Genomic DNA, 20551 nt, shown 5'->3' on the forward strand with positions numbered 1-20551 from the left:
GGGACCGGCACCGGCACCGGGACCGCCCCGCCATCATCGCCGCGCTCGCCGCTGCCACCGCTGCGGGGCAGGGCCAGGCCGGACCGGGCCGGACCGGGCGGCGGGGAGGAGCTGCCCGCACTCCCCGTAGGCAGGGCGGGCGGCAGGGCCGGCCCCCTCTCCGGGCTGGGTGGGGTATAGGGGGCCGGGGGCGGAGTAGGGTGAAATAGAGGCGGGCGTGTGTCACCGGGTAGATACCCGCGGCCAGGTACGGGCGGAGGCACTGACGATACGGGAGTGGATGCGCTCTGGGCTGGTGCTCCTGGGGAGTGAGCGCACGAGTAGCCACCGCCCGCCCGCCCGGAGCCGCCCGCGGGTCACTCGCCCTGCGCCGGGGCGGGCAGCCCTTCCGAGCCGCGCCCGCCGCCAGCCCCATGGCCACCAGGGTGCTGACCATGACCGCCCGCCTGGGGCCCGTGCAGCAGCCCGAGGAGCCGGTGTTCGCGCAGCTGAAGCCCGTGCTGGGGGCCCGGGAGGCAGCGATCTTCCCCGGAGAGGAGCTGAAGCAGCCGCCGCCGCAGCAGCAGCACCCGGGGGGCGGCGGCGGGGGCGGCGGCGCGAACCTGCCGGCGGAGGAGATGGTGCAGGTAGGCAGCGGGCGCCGCTCACAGCCCGCCGGTGGGCACTCGGTGCCCGCACAGCTCCCCGGCCGCCGCGCCTCGCCCCGCCGGGAGCGGCCGCCGCGGGGCGGGCGGGACTGGGTGGGGCCGGGCCAGGGCGGCGGACGGCGAAGTCCGGGGCTGTGGCGGCAGCGGCGGAGTGTGTGTGTGTCTATGTACGCGTGTGTGTGCGGGAGAGCGGCCGCGCCGCCCGTGCCGCCCGTGCGGAACGCCGCGGAGCGGGGAGCGCTCCCCTGTTCCCGCCGGCGGAGCGCGGCCGAGGCGGGGCGCGGGCTCGGGAGGCGGCGGCCGGGGCGGCGGGGGGAGCGGGGCTGCCCCCGCGGGTGTGTTGAAAGCTACAGCTGCTGCCTTCGCACTTGCCCGGCGGCAGAATTAGAGCGGCCGCCTGTCCTCCTCGCCCACGCAAGGAGTCATGTTCGGGGGGCGGGGGGGGGAGAGCACACGACTCACTGGTAAGGGGGGACTTCCCAGGACTTTGTGCCTGTCCCAGGACGCTGTTTGGGAGCGGATCCGCAGGCAAACAGCTGGAGGAGCTAAAAGCGGGAAGGTGCCGACCGCAGGCGGGCTCCAGCCCGCTGACGGTGCCGCTCCAGGGGCGGTTCCCCGCGCCCTGCGAGGCACCGGCGTGGCCCGGGTCGGCGGGGACGGAGCCCCGGTGCCGGGCAGCGCTCTGTCGGGCGCTGCCTTTCGGTGGTGTCTTTCCCTAACGAGTAAATAACTCCCCGTCTTCAAAGCGAGCTGCCCTCGACTCGTAAACAAGAGCTGGAAAAAGTAGCCTGGCATGTCGGGGCAGATCCAGATCAAAGGGACGGGAAGGCGGCTGTGTTTGTTTGTGGTGTTTACCGGGGGTCTTTGAAGAAAGGTCCTAAAATCCACTTTCGGGCAGAGTTGCTGTTTGTCAGCTGCTTTCGCTTGCGGGGTGCTAAACGGGTCTGGTATGAGCACTCTCTTGACAGGGCAGGGGGGAATGTAGCATTTGCCCACTGGAGAGTGCATGATAAATGTTTTGCCGATGACTGTACACCAGTAATGTATAGGGCTCCAGCCACCCACGGATTCCCTCACACTACTGTGCTAAGAGGATGATTTTCCAGTAATTAAAGAGCTCTCCGAGAACCGAGGCATGGATAGGAACATGTTTATCACGCCATTAGACAATTATACACTGCATAGATTATTACTGGTTTAAGTGTAGTCCTGGAGATACTTTACACAAAGAGTACTCCGATGTAGTCAACTCATCTCCTTTTTATTCAATATTATTAATAACTTTACACTTCAGTGTTGTATTTCTAATTAAATCCCCTTTTTCTGGGGATGAAAAGTCATGAAAGTATGGAATATATATAAACATTATTTGAAGTATTAGTATTCAATAGTCAGCTGAGGATGTGGCTTTTACAGTTAGCATTTCAAAGAGAAGCGGGTGAAACAGATAGGCAGTCACCCTGCTGGAGCAGTGAATTCCAGAGCAGGAGATCTGCAGATTAGGCGCAGCGCCTGTCACTTCTGCGCCTCGCTCTCTTTTAGGCATAAAAGATGAAAAGTTTGTGTATGCTGAAACATCCGATCTGTCTTAACGTGTGAACGCTTTGTACCGTGACTTTATCTCCGTGTCCTTGATGATGTTGATCAGTGTGCTGATTGTAAAATCAAGCAGGTTTTCATTAGTGCGAGCATTCGTAACTTCCTCTGTAGGTGTCTTGTGGCTGGATGAACAGTATTGCCTTTTATTTTTAAAGCCTCGCATGACTTGGATGCCATCATTTTTCTTAGATGGTAACAAATCATGTGAATTATGGTCTGTTTTGTCTTTGTAGACGAGATGTGAAATGGAGAAATACCTGGCCCCTCAGCTCCCACCCGTCTCCGTCATCCCCGAGCATAAGAAATACAGAAGAGACAGTGCCTCGGTTGTAGACCAGTTTTTCACTGACAGCGAAGGGTTGCCTTACAGCATCAACATGAACGTCTTCCTGCCCGACATCAGCCACCTGAGAACGGGCCTGTACAAATCTCAGCGACCCTGTGTAACTCACATCAAGACAGAGCCGGTCACCATCTTCAGTCACCAGAATGAAACTACTGCCCCTGCCCCTGCTCCCACTCAGGCCCTCCCAGAATTTACCAGCATCTTCAGCTCCCACCAAACTCCTGATGTGAACAACATTTTCATCAAGCAGGAGCTTCCTACTCCAGATGTCCATCTTTCCATCACACCCCAGCAAGGCCAGTTGTATCAGCTCTTGAGCTCACCGGATTTAGACATGCCCAGCACCACTCCTCAGGCAGCCGTGATGGACTCCCTTAACAATGTCTCCATGCCCTCAGCCATGGCGGGCCTTAACACACTCTCCTCGGCTGTTCCACAGACTGCAATGAAACAGTTCCAGGGCATCCCCCCCTGTACCTACACCATGCCAAACCAGTTCCTGCAGCAGCAGGCCACTTACTTCCCTCCTTCACCCCCAAGCTCAGAGCCTGGAAGTCCAGACAGACAAGCAGAGATGCTGCAGAATTTAACCCCTCCTCCATCATACGCCGCAACTATAGCTTCCAAGCTGGCGATTCACAACCCGAATTTACCTGCAACTCTGCCCATAACCCCCCAGAACATCCAACCTGTCAGATACAACAGGAGAAGTAACCCAGATTTGGAGAAAAGACGTATCCACTACTGTGACTACCCAGGTAAGCAATCTGTGCCAGAAAATCACAGCTCTTGCAATAGAAAAAAAAAAAAAAAAAGGTTTGAGTAATCATGGATGAGGTATAAGTGGTTTTCTTTAGCTGTGGTCTACACCTAGGGAGAACCAAATAGTTTTTTTGTCCAAGTAGAATTTGTCTTCATAGTTGTTTGATTTTGAGTGGAAGATTCTCACACTCTTTAAATAATGCATACTCTTCATGTCATTTGTCATTCTCTTGGGCTTATTTTACCATGTTACAAAATACGGGCTCCATAGAAAACAAACAAAAGAAAAATTTGGCCTTTGCTAGTGTAAATCATTGACTGTCCAGTACTCACGATGGAGCAGAGGTTCAGGTTGTCCAGTGCAGTACAGCTCCGTCTGAATCTTCTGGCACTGCAAGAGCAATTTCAGCTCCCGGTAGCCAAGGCCACGGCCAGTCTTCCCTACTACGAATAGGAGATTCAGCTGCCCACATAAATCCATTAAAACCATCTCTCAAAATTGTCCACAGATGGGTTGCCTCATGCACTGAAGTAGAAGAGGGACCTGACTGTAAAGTGTGCCTTCATGTAGTACGTGATCCAAGATCCAAGGCATGCACACTCGTTGTAGCACAGAGAGAAATTGCTGCTCCCCCCTTTACCAGCTCTTGGTGCCATATCAGCCCATGGTGTGCCATACAGTAAATGCCCAGTGGAAGAGTTATGTTGAGCCCTGGGTTACAATGGCAACGAAGTCTTACTTGATCATTGGAAATTTAAAAAAAATTTCCAAGATCATTAAAATCTTGGAAATTTTAAAAAATAATCCACCCCTGCTAAGTTGTTGACTTTCAGGTAGCGGGTGTTACTGTACATAGATTGTAGCAGCTATTGGCCTGTATACTACATTACAGAGCAGTAAGTCTACTGGAAACGGACAAGTTTTTCTCTTTTCTGTGTTCTGTATAATATTTTGCTTCTAAGTGGCAAAAAATATGCCAAAAAGTAGTAAATTTAAATGTGTCCAGATAGTACCCCAGCCCTGAATGAGAAAGTTTAAACACAGTGTGGAATGTTTCTGTTCTTCCTACTGAACCTCTTTGCTTTCTTTTTTTTTTTTTCACTTTTTTGTTTCATTTAGGCTGCACAAAAGTTTATACAAAGTCTTCTCACTTAAAAGCGCACCTGAGAACTCACACAGGTATGTGTTACTCTTCTCTCGCTGTCTCTCGTTCACCCGTGCCTGACGCGTTTTCTGACAAAGCAAGGACACTGGGTCTGCCAGCTTCTCCCTGTTTTCTCTAGAGTGGTGTGGACAGACTGGAGCTCAGCAACAAAATATTTGAGGATTGGTCAGTGAAAAGTAAAATTTGTTTTATTAATGCAGTTTTGTTAAACCTCGGTGGAACTCAAAATAGTTGACAATTAAATAGATGGACACTTTCAGTCTAAAATGTCATTAAAGTGTTAAAAAATATCTTTTTTCCTCCCTGAATAATGAATTAAACATAGTAAAGATGTTCTACTTTTGAAGATTTTCCTGAGTAGATAGCGCAAGCTAGAAAATGCTTCCTTTCTGATCTTTTAGGATTATTTAATCTTAGATTTTTTTCACAAGCATCATGAAGAATCCCAAGATACATCCATTTACTTTGTCCTTGGCAAAGTAAGGCTTTACTGTTTTTAAGTAAGTGGGCTTACTATTTTTTTGAAAGACAAGTGACTCTCTGTGTTTTTTTTTTTTTTTTAAAGGGCATAATTTCGATTTTTTTAAAATTTTTTTTGCTATCAGGGAGAGACATTAAAATGAAGAAAATTAAAAGTGTCAGTGTGTCACAGTTGTTTTTTGTACAAAACAAAATTGATCAAACTGCGTGCAGCTACAGAGACAGTCCCTGTTCCTGGGAATTCCTGTTCCGTGAGGAGCGGACCTGGGGACGGAGTTGGTTGTGTGTGGCCACAGGAGCTGTGAGTGCTGAAGGCAGTGGTCGGGAAGTGGAACTGCCCCAGATGCTCTGCCCAGATGTTCACCTGCTGAAGCAGAGGGAAGAAGGAGAGAATAAAAAAACATAGCTCACCACCAGCACGCCTGAAACTGTTTAGGACAGTTCTTTCCAGGATCTTGGTGCAGGGCTACTCATGCTAAATCAGTGAAAAGCACATGAATGATTTTGTAAAGAAATTAAATGAAAGGACTGTGACTATGTTTTTAGAAGCGAGTGTGGACCCCGGTTGTTTTATGCACGGGCTTAGAAATCAGAGCAAAATACGAGTCACAGTTCAGGCAGCTTTGTTATTGAAGCAGACTGTCAGCGCTACAGCTGTGCCGTTCGAGGAGTGAATTTTCACCTAAGCTAAAATCAAAACTTGTCCTGAGCTAGGGTCTAGCAAAATGTTTCACTATCTCTGTGGAAACAAGACCTCCTGTTCGGCAGCTGTTATGAATGGATTGTTAGATTATTGTAAAGAAGTTGAGTATATCCAAGCTAAGTGTTACTATGGAAATCTTGTTTTCAGAAATGGAAGTTACCTGTGCTGTACAGTGAAAAATTAAAAGCAAGTAGAAGATTATTGTTTTGCATAAGTGACAGACTAAACACCAACACTGTTAAAAAATATTCTTAATATATAATCACTACTTGCTAGCAGTAATTTTAGTAAGAAAGGAATCTTTTCATGTGGCTGTAGATCTAAGTAGTGTCAGAGAGTAGAATCCCTGTTTAATAAATAATCCGTAAATTTAAGTGTATGATTTCCCCTTGTGCACTTCAGCCAGGAACTAAATACCAGTTTTAAATATCTTGATTGCTATTACAAAATAACTAGGAAGAGAGATAAAAGCAAAGCTTTAGTCTAAACATTAACACTACATAGTCAGCATTTGAAATGAATGCTTTTCCTTTTTTAAATCAATTTATGTTTTTCTGTAGCTTGAGTAGTAATGACTTCGGGGTTTACAAAGGTAGTTCTTGTATGTGTGAAAATACATACCTCATTGCTAGCATATATTGCTTAGGGTCACTAATGTTTATTGTTGCCTTCACTTTTTTACCTAGAAATGTGGATAAATGTGTGGAGGTCAGAGGAGCTGATGTATTCATTGAAACAAGAATGTTGTTTTAGATAAAAATCTAGTGAACTTAAGCAGGTCTGTAATACAAAGGGTCTTCTGGGGAGGTGAATGAAGGGATAAACTGTCTAAAGAGTGCATTACATGCAAGAATGTGAGTCCGTATCTTGTTACCTGCAGTATTTCAGAGTTTGGATTAGTTTAACTCTCCTGAATATTCACTTCAGACTTGAAGATTTCCAGCAGCGATCCTGATCTCTGCCTTAACATAGAGCTGAAGTGTGTTTTAAGAGCCAGATCTCTTTTGGAGATTGATTAAGGAATTTTAAAGTAAAGGGATGCTAACTCAGGGAAACCTGTGAAGTTGCTCAGCCTTCCCCAAGAGTGCGAGGGAGTCTTGCTATCGATCTCCAAAGGGATTGATGCCGAGGGCTAAATTAGGGGATGTGCCTCTGTTCATCCCATCCCCCCAGAACTGTCAATTCATACAGCAATAATAAGTTTTGATATTTTAGTTTTAAAATATTTTTAAAGGACTCCGTGAAGCTTTTACCTTCAAAGTCTAAAGCAAATGTCACGTAAGCCGTTTTAATAAAGTTGTGTGTGATATTCTTTCAAATCCCTTCAGGGATAGCAGACCTGTTTATCTGGCTAAACCCGTTCTTTAGTAATCATGGACCACTGAAGTTGTTCTCTCCTTATTCTTAGTTTCTTAACAATACCTTTTAAAATTGGCTGCAGTCTCTCTCATCCCAAGCAGTCCCTGTCTTTCTCAGCAATCTGTCATCTTAAAATAAAAGAGCCTGGAGCAAAGTTTGTCTGCCATTAAAGTCAAGACAGACCTCATGGTTTTCCCTTTGTATTGGAAAATCTCGGTCTTTTCACAGTATTTATTTAGCAGCCTTTCTCTTCTGAAAGGCTTTCCCTGGGTTTAGTAGATGTTATTTGAGAACAAACCTAAGGGAAATACTACTTTTGATAGATGGAATATAGGCTGTAGTCTATTTTTTTTCTGTTCAGATATGAACACATAATGATTTTATAAATTACATCTAAACAAAGCTGTAGGAAATGGGCAAGAGGAAAATCTCATATATTTTTTTATTCTTTGGTGTTCCCAAGGTGTTTATCTTACACCAAGTCAGGTGGTATAAAGTGATATGGTTATGCTGATTTAATGTAGTTACACTGGACTCTTGCTGTTGATCAGGAATCCAGTATTCCCTTTAAAAGCTAAGATAGGGTTATGTATTTGTACCGGTTGCTGAAGCAGGCACACATTTTTCTTTCCCTACGTAATGCTTTAGCATTTGTTCATGATGAAATAAATTTTAGTTGGTAAACTGGCATCTCCAAAACAGAATATGAACAAAGGTTTGAGTTTTGAAAAGGTACAGAACAGTTTTTGTCCATTTCCATGGAGTTCTGGCACGGATGTGTGGTACATTTTAATAACTTAAAACACTTCAGTAGGATGCCTGAATGTGATGTTAGTTGCTTCTGAAAGAGGTAAAATGGTATTCAGTATTTTAAAGTACCTATTGGAACATCTTTCAAAACAGGCTAGATTTTTGACCTTTTGAAGCAGGGAGTTACTTTTAAAATAATGTTACCTGTTCATCATGGAACAAGTTCAGTTTTGTACCTGGCGTTGTGCAACTGCGATATCTAATGTGTGAGGGGGTTGTGTATTTATCACGGGCTGTTAAGCAGCAAAGCCACCTGAAAGCTCTGGCAAAACAGCTGTATGTCCAAACTGAAACATGTGCCAAATCTCAGGGGAAAGCAGTTACTTGCATACTGCAGATAAACTTCATTCAGGTCTTCTTCTGACATCAGAGTATATACGTATATATCAAGTAATCATTTAGAAACAGTGGTCCTATAACATATCCTTTTAGATTTCTTTATATGCCAAACATTTGGATTGTGGATGTTGACTGTTGGCTGTGCAGGTGCCTTGAATATCATACCAGTACACTACCTGTAATGCTGCACAACAGCTGGCTACAGGGTCGGGGGGGGGGGGGGGGTTAATTATTTCTGTGAGCAGCTGCACACTTCAGAATTGTGTATGTTTTTAAGAGGAAAATCTGTGATTGTTTTGAACACATCAAGGCACGCATATTGTGGACATTTTCCAGCTGCGTACTGGTTTTCCGTATACAGAGTCTTTGTACAGGCATGTTCTCTGGTCACATGGTGGGCTTGCCATTAATAGTTTCTAGCATTAACTGCAGAACTATTTCATCTCTATCTATAGATCTAGCTTGTATTTGGTGATGGGAAGTGGAAGCCGAGATAACTCAAGAGAAATGGCATTTCTCAAATGAGATCTCCTCAAAATACTTCCACTGTCCCTGGTTATTTCAAATGTTTATATAGGCATGGAACAGCTGCTGACTTATGTGGTTCCTCGAGGTGTTAAACATTTTTATTTTATTTTAGATCTCTGCCTCAATAGATTCCAAATTAGACTGATGGTACGTCAGAATTAGAACCAGTTGTAAGCAGTAGATTTCCCTGGGACTTGGCACTCTCAGTTCACCATACCTTTGTAGGGACACTTGTTAAGGGTGGTGCCATTTGCCTTGGAATTCAGGATGCCCCTGGTTCAGAAGAGAAGACAAGTAGTAGTTGGGCTCCTGCTGGAAGAAAAAGACTTTGGGGAAACATGTTGGAACTCAAATCATATCTAGACTCTGGTGAGGGATTTTGTTCACAATGTGCAAATGAGGGATGGAGGCCCTTAAAGACTCTGCTCTGCCTTGCTCATGTTTGCAGCCATAGCAAACCTCATCCTGAAATTGTGAAAACAGCATTTAAGTAATACTTCTGTGCAGATCAGCTTCTTTGACCTGTTAAATAGGTCAGTTGCATTGATTACACTTTAAGGAGCTGTCAGTAAATGTCATCATTGATAGAGACCATAAGGAAAAGTTGCAAAAGAGTTAAATAAAACTGTTGACAAAGTGCATTAAAGTGCAGTGTTGCTAGACACTGCCGAAGGGTATGTTAGTATCTTTTATTTATGAATTCTGCTAAGTCCATTAGTTGCCTGTGTGAGAAATGGAAGTACGTTATTTTCCTGGGCAAACCACAGTTTAAGGGAAAATAATGCATTTTTTTTTTTCAAACACTTCATGAATGATCACAGGCCTTGGGAATAATTGATCTGGTTCTTTATCTGCAGTCATAAGCTGAATGGGAAGTGTTTGAATGTGTTGCTCAAAAGAGGTTGAAATCTTAGCGGCATAAACTTAAATTTTATTTGAATATTACTGATCATTCTCACTGGCATCCAGCGTACAACTTTTATGAAGCAGGAATTAAATTCCAAGGTGTCAGGTGAGGGTATTCCTGTTAGATTTTAGATATACTGAAAAGAAAAGCCTAATATTTTCTTTTTGATTAAAAGCCTAGAAAGTCCCTCTAAGCATGAAAGCTTAAAAGAACTGTTGTTTCTGTCAATTGCTCCCTGAGAGGATTAAACTTCAGTTCCAGGATATTTGATTCTTGATAAAGAAACTGTTGACCTAAGAGACCGGCTTTAAATATAGTTCATTTTGAGACCGCCCTACATAGGCTAATATAGTCCCAAGATTCACAGCAATTGCCAGTGATTAAAACTTTCCATTATTTGATCAGACATTCCTTATTGTAATTAATTTCTGAGGCTTGACTGGGACGATTGACTCCTAGTTCCAGCCAGGGTAGTGTGTTGCTTGTTTGTTAGATGACCTGCACCTCCCATTGGTGAAAGATTAGAAACATTTAAGTAATGTCCTAGTTTAGTCTGAGTATCTTGGTAGCAGCATTCCTGTCCTGTCAGGCTGCATTATTTATATTCAGGGATCTCTAACAACTCTGATTAAGGACATATTAAAACCTTTGATTTTGGCAAGTGTACAGTGCTTTGCTTTGAGTTAAAATAACTTTAATGTATTGCTTTAATTTTTTTTTCTTTTGGTGCGTGTGTGCATACAGTAGGTGGAAATCTGGAAGTCTACAGTATGTGTTTAATAAATTCCAGTTTAAAAGCACCTCTTATCTGACTGTACAAAAGCCAGTGTTATTGGTAAGAGAGCTAAAGAGTAGTTCTTGTACCACAGGCATAGGTGAGGAAATGTGTTCTTCAGCACAGGATGTGTAGACACAGCCGTGCAGCCCAAATGGCATGGATTTCTTATAAACCTACTTAAAAAAAATTCCTTTCCTCTGTGTTTGCATATCTCCTTGAAGAGAGACCACCTCTGTTAAGACAGAATGTTATACCAGAAAGAAAATAAACCATTGCACAGGGCAGTCAAGATTCCCCACTAATCCTTGAACTGCGTAAGACAACACTTAGCAAAATAAGTGTTCTTCTAGCACTGGTGGGAGTGCTGAGAAGGTAATGCCTTCTGCACCTTTGTAGTCAGACAGTGAATTCTTTTCACTGTCCTCTTTGAACACCAGTGAGTTATCTTTTATTCTTGCTTATGCTTCATTTATCAGTGATCAGACTTTGTGCTGATCTCAAAGCTCTCTGTTACAAAATTCCTTAAAATGCTGTTTCATTGTGAAGTAATATTTAATGGTACCCCTTTAGCCACTACTATAGTAGGCAGAGACTTAATTGCATTTAAAAGTGTGCAGCATATGTTGCTCATTCATTTGTGGACAGATATTTCAAGGACTAAATTTGTTTTGTCACTCACAGAATAAGCTGGCTATACCTGGCTTGCTGTCAGCCCTCCCATCCATCTCCATTGTCCATTTTGGACGACTGAGAATTTTAGTGAATAAAGATCTTTTTATTCACTAAAAGAATAAAGATCTTTTAAACACCTAAGGGATTACTTATTTTGAAAGTCCAGCTTTCAGTTCTTTCTCAAAAAAAAATCCCCAAAACCAAACCAAGAAGCCGCTTTTAATGATGACTACAGCAGTTAGACTTAGTCAATAAGAGAAAGAAGATTTGGGGTAAACATTGGGAGCAAAGACCTTCTGAATGCTTGCAGACATACACCCCAGTAGCTACTTCCAGGTCTAGTCACGCAGTCAGTTTAAAACTGTGGTCCCGTGAGCTAGAGAAACACTCTTTCAAGGAAACTAAAACAGAAAAAACCACTTCATTTGTTGTTACTTTTTTGTAAAATTTGAGGCTATAGGAAGGCTTGTCAGGAAATTAGGCCAACTGATGTTAACATAAGAAAATTTTGAAAACAAATGCACTAGAAAACTTTGAGACAACATGAGTCTTTTTAATAATCTGTTTTAAAGCTGAACATGATAAAAGTTATGCACATAACTGGTGCAGTTTTGGTACAGAAACTTCTACTTTGCCTGCCACAATTTTATCCACCTACCTGAATATTTTTTAAGGCCAACCACTTGCCACTAGAAATAGTTCCGTAATAAGCACAAGTAAATATTAAAATTATGGCAAGACAGACCTGGGGGGAGGGGACTGTCTTTATGTTTTTATACCCTTATGAGCTGTAATCAGGTGTTGCAATTTTGGAGTCTCTGGAAAGTATACTAGTTGTTATTCCTTAAGGAAGCTCCAAACTCGCTGCTCTGACAGAAATCTCTGATAGGAAACAAATGAAGTTGCAGGCATTGGCTGGTGTAATATCTGTACTTGGATTTCTGCATACCAATAGAGTTACCTAACTTTAGGTTTGAAAATTCAGCCCTTGCTGTTTACAACTTTATTTTTAAAGAAAGCCGTCTTAGCAGTGAATTGCAGAATTAAAGTCATGAAACTCTTTGGTGAAATAAGGAAGCTTATGTTCTTGTTAATGGGGAGATTCGCCAATAATGGAGTCTGTCAGTGACTTGTTTTTTCCAAACAATTTTAAACAGAGACATGTTCTTGAACAGAGGCTGTGTGTTGAAGATAGAGGGTGTCTTCAAAATGACCGTCTTTCCCCCCACTGGTGGCACTGTGCCTTACTCAAATGAACATGGCCTTGGGGGTCGCTGCCAGTGACTAGAATTCAATGTTAGGAAAGCAGTTGGTGCATTTTGACACAACTGAATCAGAAGATAAATGAAAGGGAGAAGAGGCAACACAGTGTGTGTACTTTCCTGGTCCAGACCACTCTCTTGTGGTGTTGATAAGAAACCCGAACCATGGGATCTGCTGGGGGAGATTTTATCTGTTGAAGTGGCTGGTTAGCCTGGCATGTTATATGTGAACATCTAAATGGTATTTTTTGACATCTTTGTAATCTCACAGCATTGTCAATAGTTTTTTTAGAACAAATAGGCACTTTGGAAGCAGAATAGTCTCCTTTCAGGTTAAACTCCCTTATCTCTTGCTGCGTGCTTTCTTTAAAAGACCTTCCAATCTAAACATTTGGGCTTAAAATTTCTGTGCTCAAATACAAGTCTCATTCTCATGCTTCACAAATGTATTTTTTTCTAACTGGAGAATGGATACATATTAAGAGCTCAAGAACTTAAAAATATATTTTGTGATGTATAAGCCAACAAGATATTTTAAACCATTGATACTGGAAGGAGGTTGTGCAGAAATCCAATTAAACTTATGAAATCCCTATCCTGTTGAAGTATAATTTAAAGGAAAGCAGTTCTGTTTCCCAGAAGTGCTGTGTATAATATTTCTGGCTTGGGAAGAAAGGATTGGAGTGTGCTATTTGGCTGGAAATCGGTACCAGCTTCCTCCATGGTGTTTTAGTTGAACAGTGTTGACATTCTAACAAATCCCGTGGAAGCTCCCCTGAAGTGGAGGAGTTAGCTGTTTTCTTACTTTTACAGTGAAATATCTGTTTGATACCGTGATCATGTTCCAGTAACTGAGCCGTACTGCCCTCATGTTTGATGACCAGTGGCATTCTTGGTTTAACACCCTATAGATGCACTAAATTGCTGGAGGAAAACCAAATACTTCTGAAACTTTACAGCTACTGTATTTCGCACAATCATTAAAGTAAACAAATCTTACATTACTGTGTAGCCAACAAAAACAGTGGATAAAGAGTTCAGTGTCCCTTGTTGTGTATACCTGCTTTTTTAAAAAGAAAGTCTTCAACCCAGATTTCTCAAAGCTTTAAAGTCAGCACAGCAAAGAAGTAGGATCTCTTCAGAAAATACATGAGACTCTTTTCCCCTTGCTTGCAGGAACTTAAACCAAACTCTTATTTCTGCTAAATGACAAAAAGCATGTGTATAGGTTCACAGAGAGAAAACACTACTAGCTAGTTGTTCTTCTGCTTGCTCTAAAGGAGTGAAAATTAATCTCCACTTACTTATTTTTTTACCCCCCTTCCTCCTTGCCCAGAAGGAAAACATTTTGAATTGATTCAGTTCTTAAATAGAACTTTCCAACGGAAACTAGCATTACAAACATAGATATTCAGTATTTTACCCCTAGGATTTATTCAAAATAATCCAGGCCTCTACACTGGCACTAAAAATATATTTATTTTCCAGTTCTCACTGTTGGCCAAAGCAGGGGTTAAAAGCAGCATTCTGGCTTTAATTTCCAGTACATAAAAGTAACACTATTAAAACAATCTGAGTAAGGCACCAGCTTCTTGCCTCTGCTCATCTCCTGAGCAGCGCTTGGTTTAGCTCAGGGCTGCAGAAGGCTGCCAGCAAGGAGGAGTGGTGCTGTTCTCCGTGGCACTGCCTGAGCTTTTCCCCGGAGCAACGCTGTTGCCCAGGAGGATTCGTGGCTGTGGCAGACAGTGATGTGACCATGAGAGTGTGGTGAGTTTCTAAACAGTGTCTCTACAAAGTCGAGTGCCCTGGAGGTTGATGGGGGTTCTGGCCATGGGGACAGCGTTGCCTGGGACGCTGTGGCACCCTGCAGGGCACAGGGATCGCCGCTGCCCGCGCTGCGGCACTTCCTCCTGGGAGCCTTCACAGCGCCTGCTGACACCTGCTCGAGTGTCAGGAAAAGTTTTAATGGGAGACAGCTTTTGTTGTTGTTGTTTGGACTCTGACAGGGTCAGGTGTCACCTACACAGGACAACTTGGAGGCTGCTTTTACAGTGCAGCATAGTCCGACACTCAGCGAAAGTTGTGTGTGAGTTCATTCCTCCTCAGTGGCACACTTGGGAACAGATCTTAATCTGCAGGACCCAGTTCCAGTCTGGTCTGGATATTCCTAGGCTTTTGTTAACTAGTGCTATTTTCCTGCACTCTTTACCTTCTCTGTCATTCCTTGTATAGTTCTGCAAAATGCAAGAAGCATTTGGAGTAGATAGAGACCTGACTGTATATGCTCTCCCTGCACAGTGAGGGTGTCAGGCTCACAGCACCGTGAATTCAGTGTCAAGTATAATGTGGCAGTTTTGAGTGAAGACTTTTAAAGAAGAATTTAAAACAAATGGAGAAAAGGAGAAAGAAAGGAAGGAAATAAACACACTGTCTAAATTAAGACATTTCAAATACAGGAGTAATACTTTTGCGTAACCTCTCTGTGTGCACGTGTGCTTTAACACAAAGTGTTCAAAGATCATCTCCCTGGTGCTGTGCTTTTGGATCAACAACGCAGGTTTTTACAACCTGCATTGCTAACCCAGTTAAAATATGTTGAGGATCATCTGTGTAGTGCAAAAGATCCCACACTGAACCGGGATCTTTTCCTATAATCCTACTGTGAAGACCAAATGTGTTCTCAGCTGGTTTCACTGGTGTTAGAAACACTTTACACACTCGGTTTGAATGAAATCTGTGTTTTAGCCTACAGTATGTGTTGCATGGAGCAAAGAGAACCCTATATGATACATCATTCCCATCTTCAATCGGCATCAGAATTTACTCTGAGTAAATTCAGAATTTACTCAGACAGGGTTAGTTCAGCTGTGACAGAAATCTGTAATGATTTCTGTTCTAATTTGTGATCCACCAAATAATTGCGAATTCTGTGAGAGGTCATCCTGGGCTCTTGTTTTTCCTAAGAGATGTTACCACCATGATTTCCATAAATCCCAGTTGCTATTGATGCAAAGAGATTGTTAGGTGGGTGGGTGGTTAGTTTGTATTGAAAAGGTCTGGTTCTGGTTGTGACAACACCTGCCAGTACAAAGTCACATCCCCATTATGAGCAAAGGGCTGGCTCTAAACTTAGTAGTAGATGAGAAGTTTCTAGTTGATCAGATGAAGCAGTAGAAATTCTCATACAAAAGCAGTTTCATAATTTCATCTGCATGATAAATAAGTGCCTCTGAAGTAATGTTTTGGAGCTTCTTAAATGGTGTTACCTGCATAACTGATGTGGAATAAACACTCTGATTGCAGGATACTGGCCCCTCTGTTTCTTCCATGTGCGTATACGGAAGTAAAACAGGGAAAAGTAGCAGACACTTCACTCTGCAGTAGGATTGAGAGCTGTGGAAACATAGAAGACCTGTAAGATGGATTAGAAAGAACTGTTTGAAAAGCTCAGCTTTGGTCAGTTTCTGCTCCAGACGAAGCTACTGCCATGCGCTTTGATACACTAGGTTTTCTTTCTCTTCTTGCCAAATGGGTCACATAAATACAAAATTAACAGATAGCAGTTCACTCTTCCAACTGTAAGGTGTTTTTGTGAAACAACATGAAACATTAACCTCTTTTTTTATATGAAGCTTGCTTATGTGGTGGCATCATGCACACACAAGCTCCTAGGCAGGTGTTTCTGGTTTCACACAGAAGTCGTCATGGCTTTGAGACTCCATATTTCTTCCATTTCAACAAAAAACCCCTATAAATTGTAGTCATGCTTAAAATACTGTGTTTATAGTTCTAAAATGGATGAATGCGAACATTTCAAGTGCGTGGGCCAATGTATTTAAGACTAGGTGGATATTTTGAAGTTGCTGATGTAACACAGCAAGTTTTCAGAGATGCCATGTTTTTCCTACATCAGTGCAGACTGCTGAAGACACCAAGCACTTGCCACCTTAAAATACAGCTGTTTAAGCACCTGATTAACAACATTTAATTCTGAAAATGGGTGCTTTGAACTTGGAGGTGCCTTCTCCTATTTATAGCTAGCCCTGGGCAGGATACCACAAGTTTTTATTGGTTGTGACATTTTAGAAAATACTATCCCCATTGTGTTTGTAGCACACTGTGCCCCTTTCTTCACACATTAGAAGCTCTTGAACAGATCTGCAGACTGCAAAGAATCCTTCTGGAAGTCTTCTTTCCCATTTCAGACCTCTTAAAAAAGCACTATAACTTAACTTAACCATTTTTGAAAGGTGCAAGTGTAAGTTACAAACCAGGCTAGATTGTCACATGAGACTGCTTTTCTTCCCCTACTCCTTCTCATACTGTGGTGAGTGTAAAGAGGCATGTTTTGGTCTCATGCAGGCTTTTTAACTCCGCATTTCTGTACCGTAGCTCTTTCCAATTTGCATGCTTGAAAGTTTTTGTACATTTTAATGGGGGATTAAATCCCATTTTCAAGAGCAAAATTTGCTGAAAAAAACAAAGGGGTTGTTAGTTTGGGGCCTGATGAATAGAGCTGTGAATGATTAGGATATGTCAGCTCCTCGTTTGTAATGGGGGAGCGATGCCATTCAGTGCGGACTCGTGTTGGTTGTCTGCTGAAGAGTGGCAGCTGACAGTCCCGTTTCTCCCTGTTGTGTTCCAGGTGAGAAGCCCTACAAGTGCACGTGGGAAGGCTGCGACTGGAGGTTCGCCCGCTCGGATGAACTGACGCGCCACTACAGGAAGCACACAGGGGCAAAGCCCTTCCAGTGCGCCGTCTGCAACCGGAGCTTCTCCCGCTCCGACCACCTGGCACTCCACATGAAGAGGCACCAGAACTAAAAGCTGGACTGGTCATTTGAGGCTGTTTTGTATCTATGCAATTTCCTATTGACTCTCGACGTACAACTGAAATTAGTTGAATTTTTGAGTATATCCATTTAAAAGAGATCTCAAGAGGAACTGGAAATGTATATTTTGTATATTTATGCAGAAAAAGGGAAGACACTGTATCACAATTACCAGAGTGTTCAGTCGTTTGTTTGCTTTCATGATGTATATGGCTTTAGTCAGCAGGTTTCATCTCTTTACAAGTATTATATCTCAACACATTGCAGCTTTATAATTTTTTTCTTCCTCTTGCAGTGTTTTGACCAAAGCACTGTCATTATTGTGACAATGTTTAGTAAACAAATTAACGAGAGGATGCAGATGAATGCACACAGTGGAAAAGCCATGAACTGTAATCTGTCAAGTTTTTACTGGACATACTTAAGTACATGCGGGGTTTTTTGTTTTTTTTTTAATGTTAAGCCATTCTGTGGATATAAAATACATAGAAAAATTCATAAACAGCCATAGAACAAAGCATTTTGTTCTGTGTGTTGCATGTTTGCTATGACAAAGATTTTGTAAATACGCAGATCAGCTTTTTAGGTTTAATACAAAAGTTTTCTAAGAAACATCTGATAAAAGCAGTTGTTTTACATTTGATAACGTGGCACATTTATAAAAAAAGTTACTTAAATACCTCTCAAAATAGTTCAAATTTATTCAGATGTTTTATACCTGTTAACTCAATGGTGTGCACTGAATATTCAAAGCAGGAGTATGTTTTCAAATTGCATAAAAGGGCAAAATATGCAGAATGAGCTGTAAAGTCAATATTGGAAGCTGAAATAGCGGGGATAGTTAAAATGAACGCAGAATGTTAAACCTCTTACTATAAGCTAAACTTAGTATCACTTTAAAAAGAAGGATTTAGGATGCAGTTTTCATACATAGCCATGTTAAGCTGGTTCAGCACCAGTATGATCTAGTTTCATGTGGATATTGGATGCAATTTACTAGAAAGTAAAGGATACAGTATTTTTTTTTTTTAAATTACAGTGCAGTTTAGTTAATCCACTGTTCAGATTGACACATGCAGGGGAAAATTTACTGCTAGCAGAAGTAGCTGAAGTCAATGAAATGGTGCCCTTTTATGCTAACAATGACTTTGATCCACCGTGCTCAGCCTTGAAATCATAGACGGAGGGCCAAAGATGAGGTTAGACCAGGTAGGATTTGGCCATAGAACAGGAGAAAACCAAACAAACCTAGTAAGTGTCTGAACTTCACAAGCCGTAATATTAAGCTGTCAACCAAAGGCAAGAATAGACAATCAAAATACCAAAAAAAGGGTCTTGCAGGAAAACCTAGCTTTGTTAAAACTGTTCTTTGTCTTTATTTATTTGTGGTATATGATAGACTCTTTTTTTAAGACAATTTTGCGTATACTTGATAAATTATAGTTTTGTTTGTTATAGTTAGAAATGTTGCTCTCAATGTAAATAGTTGACAAACGGTGTAAATAATTTTGTAAGGCTTCAAATGTTTATACGTGGAAACACATGCAGAAATTGGTTGCTGTTTTGCTTCTTTTGCCTCCCCTCTACCTTATTTTTGTATTGTGGTATTTCCTATGCAAATGATGGAGCAAACAGCTGTATAGTTGTAGAATGTTTTGAGAGAGAATGAAATCGTTTATATATAAAGACTTTTTTTTTTTTTTTTTTTTGCAAAATAAAACAAAGTGCCTAATGTGTGTGTGCGTGCGTGTGCTCTCTCTAGTTCCTGACAATGAAAGTTCTGTGTTTTGCAGTGGAAGCTGGCAATTGTGACAATATTAAGCAAAGAATGTCTCTTCTACATAGGGACTGCCTCTTTGGAAAGTACCTGGCACTTCTGCATCCTGCCCTGATGAAAATAATAAATGTGAAGGAATAAGGGTTGGTGCTTTTCTGCCATCTAAACTTAAAAGGAAGTGACCAGTTGCCTGAAAACGGTTGCGGTTGTCCATCCACAGTAGCATGATTGGAAATCAGAGGTATGATGTGTTGGGTGTGTAGAAGTATACAAATTCCTTCTCACTTTCAAAATGGTGAAAATGTATTCACACTCATCAACAGCGTTGCCCAAAAGAAATTTGTCTCAAAAAAGTTCCTTTCATGCCCTAGAAAGGCAGGAAGATCCCACAGCAGCACTATGCAATGCCTACCGTATCAGCATCTTCTTTTCTGTGTTTCTCTCTTGGAAGTGGAAGTACAGTTCACATGAAAAATTCAAGTGGTTGTGTATATTCAGCTCTGGGGGTACATATCTCTTCTTTCCTCCTAGCTTCAAGAAAAAAGGCATGCTGGCCTTTTAAAATGAAATTTATCTTAAAACTAATGAAAGAGTCAGTTGAAATATAGTTTGCTAGCAAACATTCAAACCAGTCATTTATTCAAAATTCCATTATTGTCTTGTAAGCTCTAATTCCTTTCTTGAAATTCTATGTTCTTTCCTTACAATCAAACTTTTATTTATCTTCAACTGATTTTTCTCTCTTAATTACTGTCTTTCACATGTCATTTAGTCCCTCCTTTTACGAAATAGCTAGGATGGCCTTAACCAAGTTTGCACGTACTTTTGCAGTTAGGTGAAATGCAGGAAGATTTTCTTAGCTGTTAACTGGGTCTTTGCCATGTTTTGGAGCATAGGGAGAGCAAGCTCCCAGAAGCGTTGCTGTGCCATTACCCTTTCCTGGTCCAGTCATTAGAAAAACACCCAAGTTTCTTTGAGTCTTTTTGCTCAGAGAAGAAGCTGGGCTGGCAATGCATTGGGCAGTTGTCCATGTCACTGGCAAAGAGCTGCTAGAGCTTATTTTGCTGAGTACCATGGGCGAGGGGGCATTGGGATTGGCAAACTCCCCTGTTTAGCTCAGCCCTAGGTCTGAGCCAGACTAGTGGTGAGTTTGGTGGCCCCTCTCTCCTCTTTGCCAAGTTTTGTCCAAAGTTAGTGGATGAAGGCAGCACTCTCCTGTGTTTCCCATGCCTTTTCACAATGAAAGCCCACTGATTGCATGGTTTCAGCCTCCAACATTGCCTCATACTTGTTTTAGATGTTTCTATTGCTCAGCTACCTGGTTGCATAAACCAGCCTAATGGCTTCATATTAATCTTGAATGAAAGGCCATAATTATGCCCATGTACTTCTGCAGCATTTAGCCTAATGCAAACAGAGAGGGAGAGAACAGACCCATGCAGGAGAATATGTTACAAAACCTAAAGTAAAGGGGCTTCCTTTTCTGGCAAGTGCTATGGCTGCAGAGCACAGTATTAGTACAGGAGCTCAACAGCTTGCCTGGTCTGAAAATCTGCAAGAAAAAGCACTGTTACCATAGCCCCT

The 20551-nt window shown here is 42.4% G+C and overlaps 1 protein-coding gene across 1 annotated transcript; it reads left to right on the forward strand.

Annotated features, from left to right (window-relative positions):
* Positions 1 to 413: 413 nt before the first annotated feature.
* KLF5 (KLF transcription factor 5) lies at positions 414 to 18926 on the forward strand. The gene is made up of 4 exons (XM_066313387.1): positions 414 to 626; positions 2480 to 3350; positions 4475 to 4534; positions 17004 to 18926. The coding sequence occupies exons 1-4, from the start codon at positions 414 to 416 to the stop codon at positions 17180 to 17182; spliced, it is 1323 nt and encodes a 440-aa protein (XP_066169484.1). The 3' UTR covers positions 17183 to 18926.
* The last annotated feature ends 1625 nt before the right edge of the window (positions 18927 to 20551 follow it).

Source organism: Sylvia atricapilla, chromosome 2, assembly GCF_009819655.1.
Source record: "Sylvia atricapilla isolate bSylAtr1 chromosome 2, bSylAtr1.pri, whole genome shotgun sequence".
Lineage (NCBI taxonomy): Eukaryota > Metazoa > Chordata > Aves > Passeriformes > Sylviidae > Sylvia > Sylvia atricapilla.

What these genes read in the sequence shown, in the direction of transcription:
- KLF5 (XM_066313387.1), top strand. Translation starts at nt 414, where the DNA reads ATGGCCACCAGGGTGCTGACCATGACCGCCCGCCTGGGGCCCGTGCAG. An exon ending in CGGCGGAGGAGATGGTGCAG is followed by an intron (nt 627 to 2,479) that starts GTAGGCAGCGGG and finishes TTGTCTTTGTAG; the next exon opens with ACGAGATGTGAAATGGAGAA. An exon ending in CCACTACTGTGACTACCCAG is followed by an intron (nt 3,351 to 4,474) that starts GTAAGCAATCTG and finishes TGTTTCATTTAG; the next exon opens with GCTGCACAAAAGTTTATACA.